This window comes from Meleagris gallopavo, chromosome Z (genome assembly GCF_905368555.1).
Source record: "Meleagris gallopavo chromosome Z, MGAL_WU_HG_1.1, whole genome shotgun sequence".
Lineage (NCBI taxonomy): Eukaryota > Metazoa > Chordata > Aves > Galliformes > Phasianidae > Meleagris > Meleagris gallopavo.
This window is the reverse complement of record NC_139435.1, coordinates 8,959,050-8,972,419: the sequence shown is the minus strand read 5'-3', so window position 1 is coordinate 8,972,419 and position 13,370 is coordinate 8,959,050. Positions and strand designations below refer to the sequence as shown.

General features: G+C 40.9%; 1 protein-coding gene across 7 annotated transcripts in view; it reads right to left on the bottom strand.

The window, feature by feature from the left end:
- LOC104914788 (protein unc-13 homolog B) overlaps positions 1 to 13,370 on the bottom strand; it is a 205,114-nt gene that overhangs the window by 89,183 nt on the left and 102,561 nt on the right. Inside the window, exons 1-2 of one of the 7 annotated variants that reach the window (XM_085214538.1) lie at positions 10,649 to 13,206; positions 5,950 to 5,972 (exon numbers count right to left, since the gene is read on the bottom strand). The exons of 5 other annotated variants lie outside the window; for them this stretch is intronic. In XM_085214538.1, the coding sequence (XP_085070664.1) occupies positions 5,950 to 5,972; positions 10,649 to 13,109 (2,484 nt within the window). In that variant the 5' untranslated portion in view covers positions 13,110 to 13,206. Of the gene's footprint in view, positions 1 to 5,949; positions 5,973 to 10,648; positions 13,207 to 13,370 lie in introns of those variants that run through there. One more of the 7 variants, XM_085214539.1, reaches the window with a different exon arrangement.

The window sequence follows — 13,370 nt, the reverse complement described above, 5'->3', positions numbered from 1 at the left end:
ACTTTCTGCAAGCATTTATAGACTCTGCTCATGCTCAAATGTAAAGACTCCTCAGCCCCCTAAGCCAGACAAGTCCCATTACTGCTCCACTCATTCAAATGCAACTACTTAATTTCCAGCAACTGACAAGCAAGAGCCATTGCTTGCAAGATGGCCGCAAGTGAATAGTGATCTCTTGATATGACAAAAGCTACCACATGCAGCAACATGAAGATGCATATTCATGAATTCAAACCATGTTCCTATGTTCTCATAGGAGCATATTTATAGAGTGACATTTCGTTTCTTTGAAAATCTTCAGTAGACCAGTGAGAGCAGAGCACAAACATTTAAAGTATACCTGGAGCAAGAGTTTGCTGTGTAAGGGGAAGGTGGTCTACCTGTAACTGGAAGCATCTATGATCCAGCTTACAGCTCATATATTTTGCTATTTTGCACTTCTTGGCCAAAAAAAAAAAAAAAAGCTGATTTCCAGCAACCAAATAGGATTAAACAAGACACTAATATCTAACAGTTCTAATATCTAACAGTCCAACATGAGATAATTATAATCACATCTGCCAAGAGACTGCAACATGAACACAGTGGAAAACAAAGTACTTATAGGACACTGCCTGAGAATCATCACAATGCAAAGAAATATCTGTCAGGAAATAAGCTGTACTTATATACAAAATAAAAGAACGCAGCTCTAAAAGAAAGATTCATTTTTTGTCCCGTGCTTTGGGTGAGCTGTGCAACTTCACGTTGTTAACAGGTGTCAGATGAGGTTTCCCAAGAAAAGCAGAAATAACCAAGAAAAACAAGTTTCTGTTTGAGGTCTCAACTTAGACATCATCAAAAGCCCAATCTCCATATTCATTACTCCCAGAACTCCAAGTCTAGGCAGATCTGAAGTTTACATATTTTTATTTATTTTAAACAGGCACGAACAACATGACATTATCCATAATTCAGTGCGCTCTCCAGCTTTTCCTTGTGATCACACTGGCCAACAGAGTCTGCAGGAGCTCAGACTCATGGTCCAGCACCGGGGAACACTTCCCCTGCACCCAGAGCTGTGCACCGGGCTTCTGCAGGAAGTGCTGTGCTCCACATTTCTTCAAGCTGTGCTCTGAAAACCTGAAACCTACATTTCCTATGGAGGAATTTGGCTCAGCTGTGGGTCAGAGGAGTGGATTCCATGAAGAAAACACAAGCAGATCCTTCCGAGCACAGAAGGGCAGACATTCATAATTTTGTCTTTGAACATCTGGAGGAGCTGTAACTAGAAAGCAGTCATAAAATGGAGCAACACTTAATACTGGACTGAGCTTGACACAAGTGTTCAGCTGAAGTGGGTCTATTGTCCTGAATAACTGAGAATGGCAAATGTCTAGCAGCACACACCAGCAAAAGAAACTGGGGTTAACAGGGTCTTCAGTCAGTCAGTTTATGAGAGAAATTCTAAGTAGCCAAATTTATAGATCACAAATAGTAGGGGCAATATTGCAGCTTTGAAACCACAATAGTACCAAGAACTGTTTTCTGCTTAAAAAAAAAAAATAAATAAGGTCCAGGGAAAGCTTTGCTATCTGAGCAATAATCATTTCCTTCGGGCAGCTGAGAGTCAACAGAGAATGGCAAAGCCCACAGATGTGGGGAAGGGCAGAAAGGAAGAAAGGAAAGCATGGTCAGCAAACAAACCTCCATCACCCAGATTTTGATAAATAAACTGCTCTTCTGCTCATTTATCTTCATTTCTTTTGCCAAGTATTTTAGACATTTAAATAGAAAGGAAGTGAGAAGAAGAACTGGTATGTGGCTGAGATTAAAAACCACCCAAGTAGAACAGTAAAGAACAAACAAGGAGCTTTTAGTAAATGATAACGCTGATGTGGGGGCAAATTAAACAGGAGTTACCCCCAAATGAAAACAGAGGTTACTTTGCATCAGGCAGCATTCTTCCTGAGCAAACAACAGAGAATCAGAACCTGCCAGATATCAAACAAGGGCTGATGCCTTCAGTCTGGAGAAAAGCCAATGCAGTTAAGGTGTGGGGGAAGAAAGGAAATGTGAGCCAAGATAACTTTGGCTCAGTATTGGCTTCAACAGCTTGAAAGGCTTCAGAGCAAACACGAAAAGAATGGAGACAAACAGAAAACAGGAAAAAGTGTCATACTGGTATATTAGTTTTTGTTTGACAAAGCATTTTTCTTTCAACTGTACGAAGAATTACCAACCGAACTTTCATTTAAACAAAAAAGCTCTGATGTGATGGCAAGTGACATAAATAAGGCTGGATAAGCTGAACAGGAGTAGGGGAGCTTTAATGTGGGTAAATAAGCGACTAGCTGAGCCAGCTATGGACAATACAGAACGAAAACTGGTGGGAGTAAGCAGAATCTGCTGATGACATACATGGGAGAATTATCAATACAGAACAGAACTCAGACCCCGATGGAAAAAAACTGATGATGCTGAAGATTGCAACAACAGAGGATTAAACAAAGTAGAAATGGCAAGGTCAAAGTCCTAAAAAATGCCATGAGCTTATGGCTTCCAAGCAGATTCTCAATGCAAAAACAGCAGGTGATAGCAGACTCAAGTCAGTCATCACAGTGTGGCCATGAGCCACTATGATATAGCCATGTAAAGAGAGAACATCATCTAAGGACGACATCCGTTGAAATGTCTGCATAGAAATAAAAGCATAAATACTACTGTACAGTTCTGGCAAGAATCCTCTAGAAAGGCATGAGTAATCTTATTCTATACCAAAGTAAAAAGAATTCACATAGAAAAATGGTAAAACCAGTGTGCAAAGGTGCAAAGACAATGCTATAGGAAGACTAAGACACACCTCTTACTCTAAAAAATGAAACTTCTTCTATGTTTATTCAGTAGAGGGGAAAATATACAACATAGAAGAACTGAGGCTAAATATAAACGGAAGATGAAAGTCAGGTACCTCACCATGACAGTTCTGCAGTAGCCTTTCAAAGAGAGACAGAGACACCAAATCTAAGCAGTTTTAAAGAAAGAAGTGAGGTTGTTCACATATGAGGTAATAACCACATTTCATATTGCCAAAGGGCAGCAAGAAGTCCTCTGCAGCCCATTGTAGCAGTGACATATGTAGCTAAAGAACCAGAGGCTACATTACCTACAAGTGTTGGCATTTAGATAAACAGGCACCCCCAGGAGTGCTAGTTAAACAAGAATGTTGATAGTTTATACCCTTGTTGTGTGCAGGAACATTTCATACATTCCTCTTCACCTGAAGGCAAATGGCAATGTTGTTCAGGTGGAAGGGCTGCAGCTGAGAGTTTCCCATCCTCTGAAGGCAGCACTGGCTCCAGCACATAGGAGGGCTCCAGGAGCTGCTCTGGGACTTTTTACCAGCCGTAGATCTGCTCAGGTCTGCCTCAAGACAACAGCCAGGCTCACTGAGAGCCTACTCAAGCAGAGGAAACAATGGGCAGATGCAAAGAACGTCTGGAACCACCGTAAGAGCTTTTAACACCGTCCTTCCCAAAACAAACGGAAAGGCAATGTCAACACATGTAACATCTGAACATCCCACATGTCACAAAGCTGTTTTCTATCTGATGTCTTCTTCACTTCTCTAAGCAGCTCTGTCACTTGAACTCTTTTTGAAAGCAGTGAGACCAGTGTGAATCTCAACTATTTTCTTACCCAATTTCCTTTAAGTGCATAAAGAAGCACCAAAAAGGTGGGAGTGACAAACATAAACAAAACAGTCCATCACCCCTCTGCCCAGTTTTTCTATTTCTGATGCTGACGGATGATAAATTTTACATTCACTGTCCAACAAATCTCCTCAGCCAGGGAAGTCCCTGTCTCTCCAGTAATGAAGTATACTAATTCACAAAAAAGGATGATTCAACCAGCTGCTGAAAGGTCTTCTCTGAGTAATTAAAGTCTCTTCCCAACCAAGAGCTGTTTACCAAAATCATGCTAGCGACAGTAGCACAAATTTAATACCATGGATGAGAAAGGCCAACAGACAAGATCATCTGAATCATGGTATTCAGTCATAGAGAATACAATCTTTAGTGAGGCCAAAAAAGTCACTCAAAAGGAGTTCTGCTGATTCAGGAAAAGCAGTAGATATGATTACAAGTAGTCTGATAAGTTATTTAACAAAGTTGAAATATGTAAATCTTGCAATTTATCTCATACAAAGGAAGATGTTTCAGTGATAGAACAAACTACTTCTATAGGACAGAAAGTCCTCAAATGGACAGAAGCAGAGTGAAAATAAAATCACGAAGTCTTCTTTCTGGGAGAACATCCCCAGACCTGCTGGCAAACTCCCAGACCACATAGAAGTTTAAACTTGGAAGTTTCCATCACATTTAAGTATTGTGCCCAACATGCTGTCCCCTTACAAAAAGAAAGTTGTAGAATATGGAAAGCTGCATTATGTCAACATAGAAGGAAAAAAAAAAAAAAATCAGCAGTGACTTTGTATTTGTTTTTTAAAATCATCCTAACTTGTTTTCAAATACCATGCTTGGTTATTGAAACTCAAGTACCTAAATTTAGCTGTAGATAAATTTGAATCAGGAGCAACTGTTTCAACGTCTAAATTAAATTCTAGTCATGCCTAATTAGATCCTTTCTTCAAGGGCATTAGTAGAATCAGACTAAGCTAAATCATCCCAATTAAACCAGTCAGTCTTGTGGTTAAATGTCTTTATTGATTCAAGTATGCTGCATTTTACGTGGATCCAAAGCTGCAACAAGCAGAAGGATTATTTTGAAATCACGATATTCAGCAACAGCATTGATTCAGAAAATGATTTAAGAGCCACAGAGGAAGCTCCTTCCACCTGATGAATCTGCCAGTATCAGTTTCCCACACAGAAGATGAGCTATCTGAAGGAGACTGCAATGTTTTTGCACCAAAGCCAGAAGAGGACAGAACCTGACACCAATTCCACATATCTCTGCAATTCCAAGAAAGGACGAATGGATGGACATTGGCCAGTAAAAATGAAACAAATCTCTTGATATGTCAGCCAATACAGCTTAGAAATGAAAATTCATCAAACGAGATTTACATGGAAGCCAAGAAGCTGCAGAGTGTTGATCTACCCCAGGAAGGTAATTCAGCCTGATTCACAGCTATGGGAGAGACAGAAGCACAGCAGGCACCTCGCCCATGTTGTGCAAGTTCAAGAAAATAAAAATGTAAACTGAGAATTCAACAGAGAGAAATTTCTCTGCATGAGGTACAGCTGCAAACAGAAACAAAAGACATACACAGCAGTCAGTGGAAAACTCTGTGGATCCTCCTAGGAGGAAAGAGCTACCAGTTGCCCACAGACTGCCCACAATCAAGTCTGTGACCAGAGAGGCAGTTTATAGCTATGTCTGATAGCTAGATAGTCGGCTGATTATCTACTATTAGCTGATAAGGCAGCTAACATCTATCTTTGAGCACTGCCCTGCTCAAAGTGCAACACAGAGCTCTAACAGCACCTCCCAGTACCCACAGTCATGCTTAACTGTGGTATTAGAGCCCATTACGGAACTTTTGACTTTGATTGCTGCAAGTGCACAAACGGGCTAGAGATGGAATGAAATAATGCAGCTGATAAAAAATAAATGAGGATTTAAAGCAATTTCATGAAGAGGGAGACTGGGAAATACAAAATAAACAATTTGTACTCTGCTAACAGTGCCTCTGCACACCACACACGCCCCACAGAGCCCCGAAGGGAGATCACTCGAAGCATTCATGTTTTCTCTTTGTACAAGGTCCTACGCACTGAACAGACTCTTAGCTCACACACAGTGTTAACACTGCCTCCAACAACCATAACATGCTAAACTGAATCCCAGGGTCTCAGCTGGAGCAATCGATTACATGGAGACAAGGCATGCACACAGAGGAAATTTCAGAAAGAGATGCTGGTTAGAAGGGACAACATGTACAACCTGGAGTTCTCCTCTACCTCCTTCTGTGAAGAAAAAAAGAGAAGAAGGAGAGGAAGAAAAGTTAATAGATCAGATTTCTGCCATGAGATCAATAAAGCGATTTCAGGGAAAACATTTGCTGCAGATTGATATAACATCTGTGCAGCACAGAGTTTTGTGCTGTGCTTCCTGGGACATTCAATAGTTAATCTCTATCAACTACCCCCAAATTAAACCATGATCAATTTCACCCATAACTGCACATGCATTAGAACATATAGTTTTCAGAGCAATTTTTACAGAGTTACAGTTCTTGTTAATAAAACTCAAGAATAATCTTAATACAGAATTAGAGATGCCATTTATCGCACTTGAGAGGGAACCTGTATTTATTACAAAGTGGAACAGATTTGCTCCCCCTCCCTCTAGAGTACATCCACTACTTGCATTTGAAGCATCCCCCTTCCTTCCCTCCTCGTCCCCTGTACATTTTGCCCAATATGAGGAAACTGGTAGCTCCCACGGAACACATTTTGCTTTTGCAAATACCATAACGCAAGGAGATATTTTCTAGTTTTATAAATCTACGCAGTTCTCCTCTGAGAAAGAAAAAAAAAAAAACAAAAACCAAGAACAACACAGAAGCCTCCTACACTAAATCTCATGTTTATGGATAGGCAATTTCAAGGCTACTAAAATCATATGAGAGTCATACTAAAACTTCCGGTAGAGACATGTTATCTCATAAGTCTTCCAACCAGATAACTTCAGTAACTTCATTACTCAGCTGCTAATGAAAGATGGAGGAGAAGGAATACCTTCATGGCAAGAAGGGACATTCAAACTGGTTTAAAAGCTAAAATAACTTTTCAAAGTCACTCCCTGTATGGGTATAATTACACACAAGCAATCACCAAGACAGGAAAACAGAAAAGCTATTTTAACTCAATTGCTAAGAAGAAATCAAATTACTTCAGCAAAAGAAGTGCTGGATTGTAGCCGAAATAAAAGCTTTATTTTCTACCTTAACACATACTTGCATGGATTCTCAGCAAGAGAAGCTCTTTTCAGTGGTGCCCAGTGCCACAACAAGAGACAGTGGGCACAAACTGGAACACAGCATGTTCTTTCTGATGAACAGATAGCATTTCTGAGTTGTCTGGGCAATGGAGCATTGCCACAGGTCGCCCAGAGAGGTTGTGTAGTCTCCTCCTCAGAGATCTTGAGAAGATTCCTGGACATGGTGCTGCTGGGTATCCTGCTTGGGTATTCCTTCTTGAACAGGGGCTGAAGCGTATGGGCACAGAGGTCCTACCGACCCCAGCCATTCTGGGAATCTGTGAAAGCCACCGGACCACCTTGCAGGTCTCTTGCTTCTGAACTAATGGAGGAAAACGTTCTCACACAGGCAGCCCCAGTTACACTTCCAGACCTTTCTTTTCCCTTTAAAGCCCTTCAAATCCAAACCTCTTCTGACTTGGTCCTTTCAGTTGTCTCACTTCCAGAGGCAGATCCAGACTTCCTTTGTGGGTTTTTATCTCCTTTGCATCTGAACCAGATTCCTTCCTGTGGGCTCCTGAGCCACTGAGTGCAGAAGAGCTGAACTTGTTGCACTCTTGGGTTTGCCATGGCACAGTTATGCTGAGCAGGGAAAACCCAACTTCAGTCCCTAGCTGGAAATCACTGAGGATAAACCCTTCACACAGACGGACTGCTGTCAAACTTACAGGTCTGACAGTGATAGAACTTCTCAAATATCAATCAAGCTTATTTTGAAACAAACTGAGTAATGAATCTTGCATTCATTTTGAGAAATACTGAATTATTTTGCCTCTAATAACGTCTCCTTTCAGGAGGTGTGCTCACACCACCATCACCAGCAGCTTCATTGATTAAATCCCAATAAAGGAATTCCTTCACCATTTCATTCTGAGCATCCATTGTTATTTCGGGAGGGGGTTGGTTGTGATTTTCTTGGTTGCTATTCTGTTGTTGCCATTTCATTTTGTAATGTTTGTTTTTCATTTGCTTGTTTTATTCCTCCAAGATAAAACTTTGAAAATTTGCTCATATAGTCAGGGGAACTTTTTTTGTTGTTGTTGTTCAATTTAAATATAACTATCTACATGCTTTTGCTAACTTCTAAATTGTCCTGATGATCTGCATCTGTGTACAGCTATAAACAAGGTAAACCTTTATGCCAGTGCATCATCTCTAATTCACCAAAACACACAGGCATACTAACACCTTCAAAGTTGTCATCTGCTCCTTTGCTGCAGAATACTGCTAAACACATTTAATAAAACACATTGAACTGAGCATTCAAACATGCACGAGTAATATAGTGGTTCAGCCTCAGAACCAGAAAGCCAGGAGGCAAAACTGGGTTTTTGGAGGACTTGAGCCAGGAATTTAAAAGCACATTAAAAAATACATATATATATATATATTTAATAAGGCATATACAGGCATCTGCAACTGGAAAAAGAACAAAACAATAAAAAAAAAACAATAAACTCATTCACTGCATTCTGAATATGGTGCTTTTTCAAGGGAAGAAAGTAAGTGCTTGGCTCAAACTTATTTCAGGCTGAGTGCAACAGCAACAACAAAAATTAACAAATAAATAAAACTGTTGCTTCATTTTAACAGAAAATGCTTGCCAAAACTGAAAGTCTGTATGATTAATTTTGACCTGCTCTGCAGCCCTTGGCAATACTCTCATCTCCTCCCCTCACTCCGGGTCCTGCCAAGTAATGTCCCTGTACCTCCCCTTTTCTGTTCCCAGCTCCCCTGACCTTGATGGTCAGGATGCTTTGCTTCTGCTTCCAGGTTTCCTCCCATGTGCTCTCGTTTGATCATGTTTTGTTTTTTTTCCCCCCATTACTCTTAATTTCTTTGGATTCCTTTGGTTTCTCTTCCTACATCGTTATTTCATCCTATGCATTACTGTTGTAACTTTAGCTGTCATGCCTACCATACAGAGATACCTTTATTAGAAAGGCACACAAATATGAACTTTTTTGATGAATTAATTACTACAGAGGAAAATGGAACAGGGGAAACTCAGGGTGCCAATCTGTGCTGGAGCCAGATTTAAGAAACCAAAGTCCAGCTGTGATCTCCCTCCTCCCCACTGCTTTGGCTATCTTGTAAACATGCCTGTAATGCTCAAACAGCAGAGACAAACAGCCTATTCTCGCAGGCAGTGAAGCCTAAGAAACACATTATTTCAATATTTTGTTGCAATGTGGCAAAGGCTAACCCAAACCACTGCCTGCTCCCCAGGTCCTAACATCAGTACTTAGGTCCAGGATCTAAGCACAATGAAACACTACCAAAAGGGGTGGGAGGTGAGTGGAGGAGAGAAAAGAAAAAATGTAAATTTCTGAATGAAAAGAAAAGAAAAGAAATCTTCATTTTCACATTTACTATTTATTCTTGAGTGACTCTAGTATTTCCTTGAAAAAACAGAAATAGGTATACATCAGTGCCAAGCCTGCTAACAAATCCTAGTGTTCTGCTCATTAAAAATCTATTGTTCAAATTCACATCACAATAAGGACCTCAAATAAAACAAGAAAGCAAAGAGCTTATTGAAGGCTCTATGATCTGCATAACTGAGAAGGTCGCTAGTGCAAAAGTCAAATACAGACTGACGGATCTTTTCCTCACCAAAAGCACAGTCACTGGAAAAAAAACCAACAGAACACTTAGGATGAGAGAACTTTCACTGATTATTCTGACTAGCTTTCATGATTGCGAGGAGAACTGAATAAAATATGGGATGCAGGGAGGATGGAAATGAGGAAGATTTCAAGTTGTAGCTGCAGTTTATACTAGTCTTGAAACCATCAACTCTCTTTCCTTAACTGTGCAGTGATTTGGACAGAAGCTGTCTTACTGCTAGGAGAGGGAGTGGGCAGATGGACCTACATTCCAACATTAGATACCAAACCAAGGCCTATCAACACACAGCCCATCAGAGCATGTCAGCCATTTCCATCTCCCATGTCCTCAAGAACTGGTTAACCAGCATACCTCCACTGCTGTATTAGCTCACATCTGTTGTGGTCAAACATTTCTTTATCTCTGCTGGCAATAAGAGATTTAGCTCCATGCAGATGGAACATCTCATGGACAAGCTAAAGAAACAGCATCAAATACAGGTCTTGATTCTTATTTTTTTCCTTTTAAAGTTTCTGCTAGGATAACAGCAAGCAGAGATTAAACACTGAGAACTCCCACTTCGTGGTGGAGCCATTTGAAGTCTGGAAGCACTCAACTCCTGAAACTGCACATCCAGCTACTTTTAGCTCAAATACACACTTAGTTATCACATCTTAACTAATATATTTAACAAGGAACTAAGTCACGAATTATGATGAAAAACCCTAACACCTGCTATTCCAAAGATGCATTGCAAATCTTCCTTCCTCCCCCTCTCTCTCACAAAAAAAAAAAAAAAGAAAGAAAGAAAAAAATTGAAGCTTACTAATTTGCATTCCAATGTGTTGTACAATCAATTTTTGGGCTGGTTTTTTGTTGTTGTTGTTGCTGTTGTTTTGTTATTTTGTTAATACCATTGTATAGAGCATGCACTTGCCTTCATAACTGTCTCCTAATTTCTATGGTTGTTCACCTGCAGAGTGAGATATTGGTCACTGGCTACACAAATACCAGATATGGACATCTCCTTAAAAACATTTTTTTTGTTTACCTGAATTTGTCTCCTCAGCAGAAATCCAGTTTCCTTCCTGTGCTAATTCTTTTATGAGTCTCCTACGCATTTGTCTCTTTTCCTTCAGTACATTTTTGAAATTGTTGATGCACTTGTTCAGGTAGATGGTCTCTGCGCACACCTTTTCAAGGCTCATGGGTCTGCACTCTTTTGCATGCCCAGGTACAGAGTTCACATCTACTCCACTTTCATCAGGAGGTGAACGCTGCCCAACAGGAATTTCACAGTCAGATGATGGCATCAAACGTGAAGCAGGAGGCTCGTATGCAACAGAGGAAAGACTGGAAGGACCAAATTGCATTTGAGCAGACGCTTCAGTATTGGCAGTTGTGTTCGCTTGGCTTTCAGAGGACTGACTTGGAGGGGTTTCTGCAAAGTTGTCAGAGCTGCCGCACATACCTGAACTGGTCAGCATAAGTGTATTGTCATCATCCATCTGTAAGCCACTATCATTTTCCAGAAGCATTTCAGAATCGCTTGTCTCCAGTTTGTGAAACACCACTTGCAGAGCAGACCTGAAGTGATTAATGGCTTTCCCAAGCTTATTAGTATAAAACTTCATGTCTACAAGATCAATGCTATCCCGGGAATGATCAAGAAAATACTGGGAATTTTCCAGGACATCCCTAAAGACCTGATCGGTTGGATCTTGATCATTCAGGTCCATTTGGATCATATCTTTCAAGCTGTCACTACTGTCAGCCAGTTCATCTGTTGTACGATCATAGCTAATGGTTGTCACTCCACTAGAAACGTCTTCTCTCTGAGTATCAACTTTCTCCACATTGGTAAATTTGCATGGGGTATCACAATCTATTTCAGTTTTTTCTGCAGTTATATTCTCATCTGTACCTAGAAGGGAAGAACCATTCTCAGTGATACCCTCAGCATCATGCTTGTGTTCACTTCCAGTGCTTGAAGCACACACCTGACTTGCATGGCCCATAGACTCAGATGAGCAGCAGAAATTTCCATCATTTGGTTTGGCCAAACTGGTCATCTCTGTAGAGCTTTTTGGAGTTTCATGAAGAGCCTTATGAAAGTCACTCTCATATGAAGGCTGTTCATTGCAGCTTATTGTTTGTGCTTCCTTCCCAGCTTCAGACATTGAGTTGCTTTTCTTACTCAAAGTTGACTTCTGCTCAGAATCAAATCTCTCCCCTACACATTGTGTTTTTCTACTTGTGCTTTTATTCTTAACCTGGCATAGGTCAGTCCGAAGGTGCTCTGCTGCATCAGCTCTCTGCGATGCATCAAGATTCGCTGAATTGCAATTACTTTTCTTCAAGCCAGATTGCAAAGAGACTGAATCTGCTTTGTGGCCTCTCTGGCCACTTTGCCTCTTTTGCTCTTCACTGGTAGTGATCCGGACCCCTGAACTTTGCAGAATAATAGACTTCTGTAAAATAAAGTCTCTCTGTTCACAACTGACAAGTTTCACAACTGCTGGTCTCGGTGTTAATGACTTGCCCATTCCAATATCTGATCTATAAGCATCTTTTATATACTTACTGCATTGGATACCATTGAAACAGTGATTCTCAGATAAGAAGCTGCAGATAAGCTCTACTGTGTTTTCATCATCTTCTTCTGGAATCCCATAAAAATATAACACTGGTTCTTCGTTGTGTACCTCCTTGTTTGGCTCCCGAGCATGTGTACCTGAAGTTTTGGCAGTGGAACCACCCTGCAGGCCTTCTATCTCACTCAAGACAGTATCCACGCAGCTTGAGACTTCATCCACAGAGCCTTTTATCAAAGTGAGGTGCTCTCGGAGCTCTGCAATCTCTGTCTGGATGCGGCTTATTCCCTGAAGCTCTTTAACGATATAATCGACCACATCTGCTGAGCGATCTCTTGATTGCCGTCTGTGACTCTTGTATGCAGCAGGCTTCACCTGGGGAAAGCACCCTTGCCTTTCAGCTCTCTCTCTCCAGCTCATTGTTATGCTCAGAGAAGAAAGGTCCTGCCCCTCAGATACTCTACTCTTTCTTTCTGAAGAGGTCTGTGTCACAGCACCAGTAGAATTTCCTTCCGAGTCCTTCTTGTTCTGTTGAAGCGAGCATGGTATTTTTACATAGCCATCCCAGTTCAGTTCCACCTCACCAACACACACTTCACTCACGCCCTTGGTTTCGTGCTGTCCATCCTGACGGAAGTCACCTCCAGCAGTGGAAAACTCAGTGCTTGCAGAGCTCCTCTTCATTCCACAAACAAACATGTCCGTTTCGATCTCTACTGGAGAGAGCTGGCAGTGGTGAGCATGGTTTGGATTCTCATCTGCTTGGCCTTGAAGAAGCCTCTTCATTTTGTCCTGTAGAAACAGCTGGAGCCTTTGCTTCCAGAGTTGCTTCCTGGCCCACAGTTTTACAACAGGTTTTCTCTGCAGAAGTGCAATTTCATTTTCTTGCTTTTTCAATCTACTTCTAGCAAACATCATCAGCAGCTGCACCTGTGTTTTTCATAGTGCTAGAAGCTGCACAAGCACACATCAATCACTTCCCAATGCACAACTCACATCCAGTTTTTATTCTGTCATGAAGTAGCTACCGAAAGAGGGAAAAAAGATTACAATTTGGTTCAGATAGAAATAGCCAAAGTAACTTAAAAAGAGGAATTTTTCTTTTAAAGAAAAAACATTCACATCAAAGCAGACAGAAAGAGGATGTACTATTTAAAGCATACAGCCATCATCTTGGTT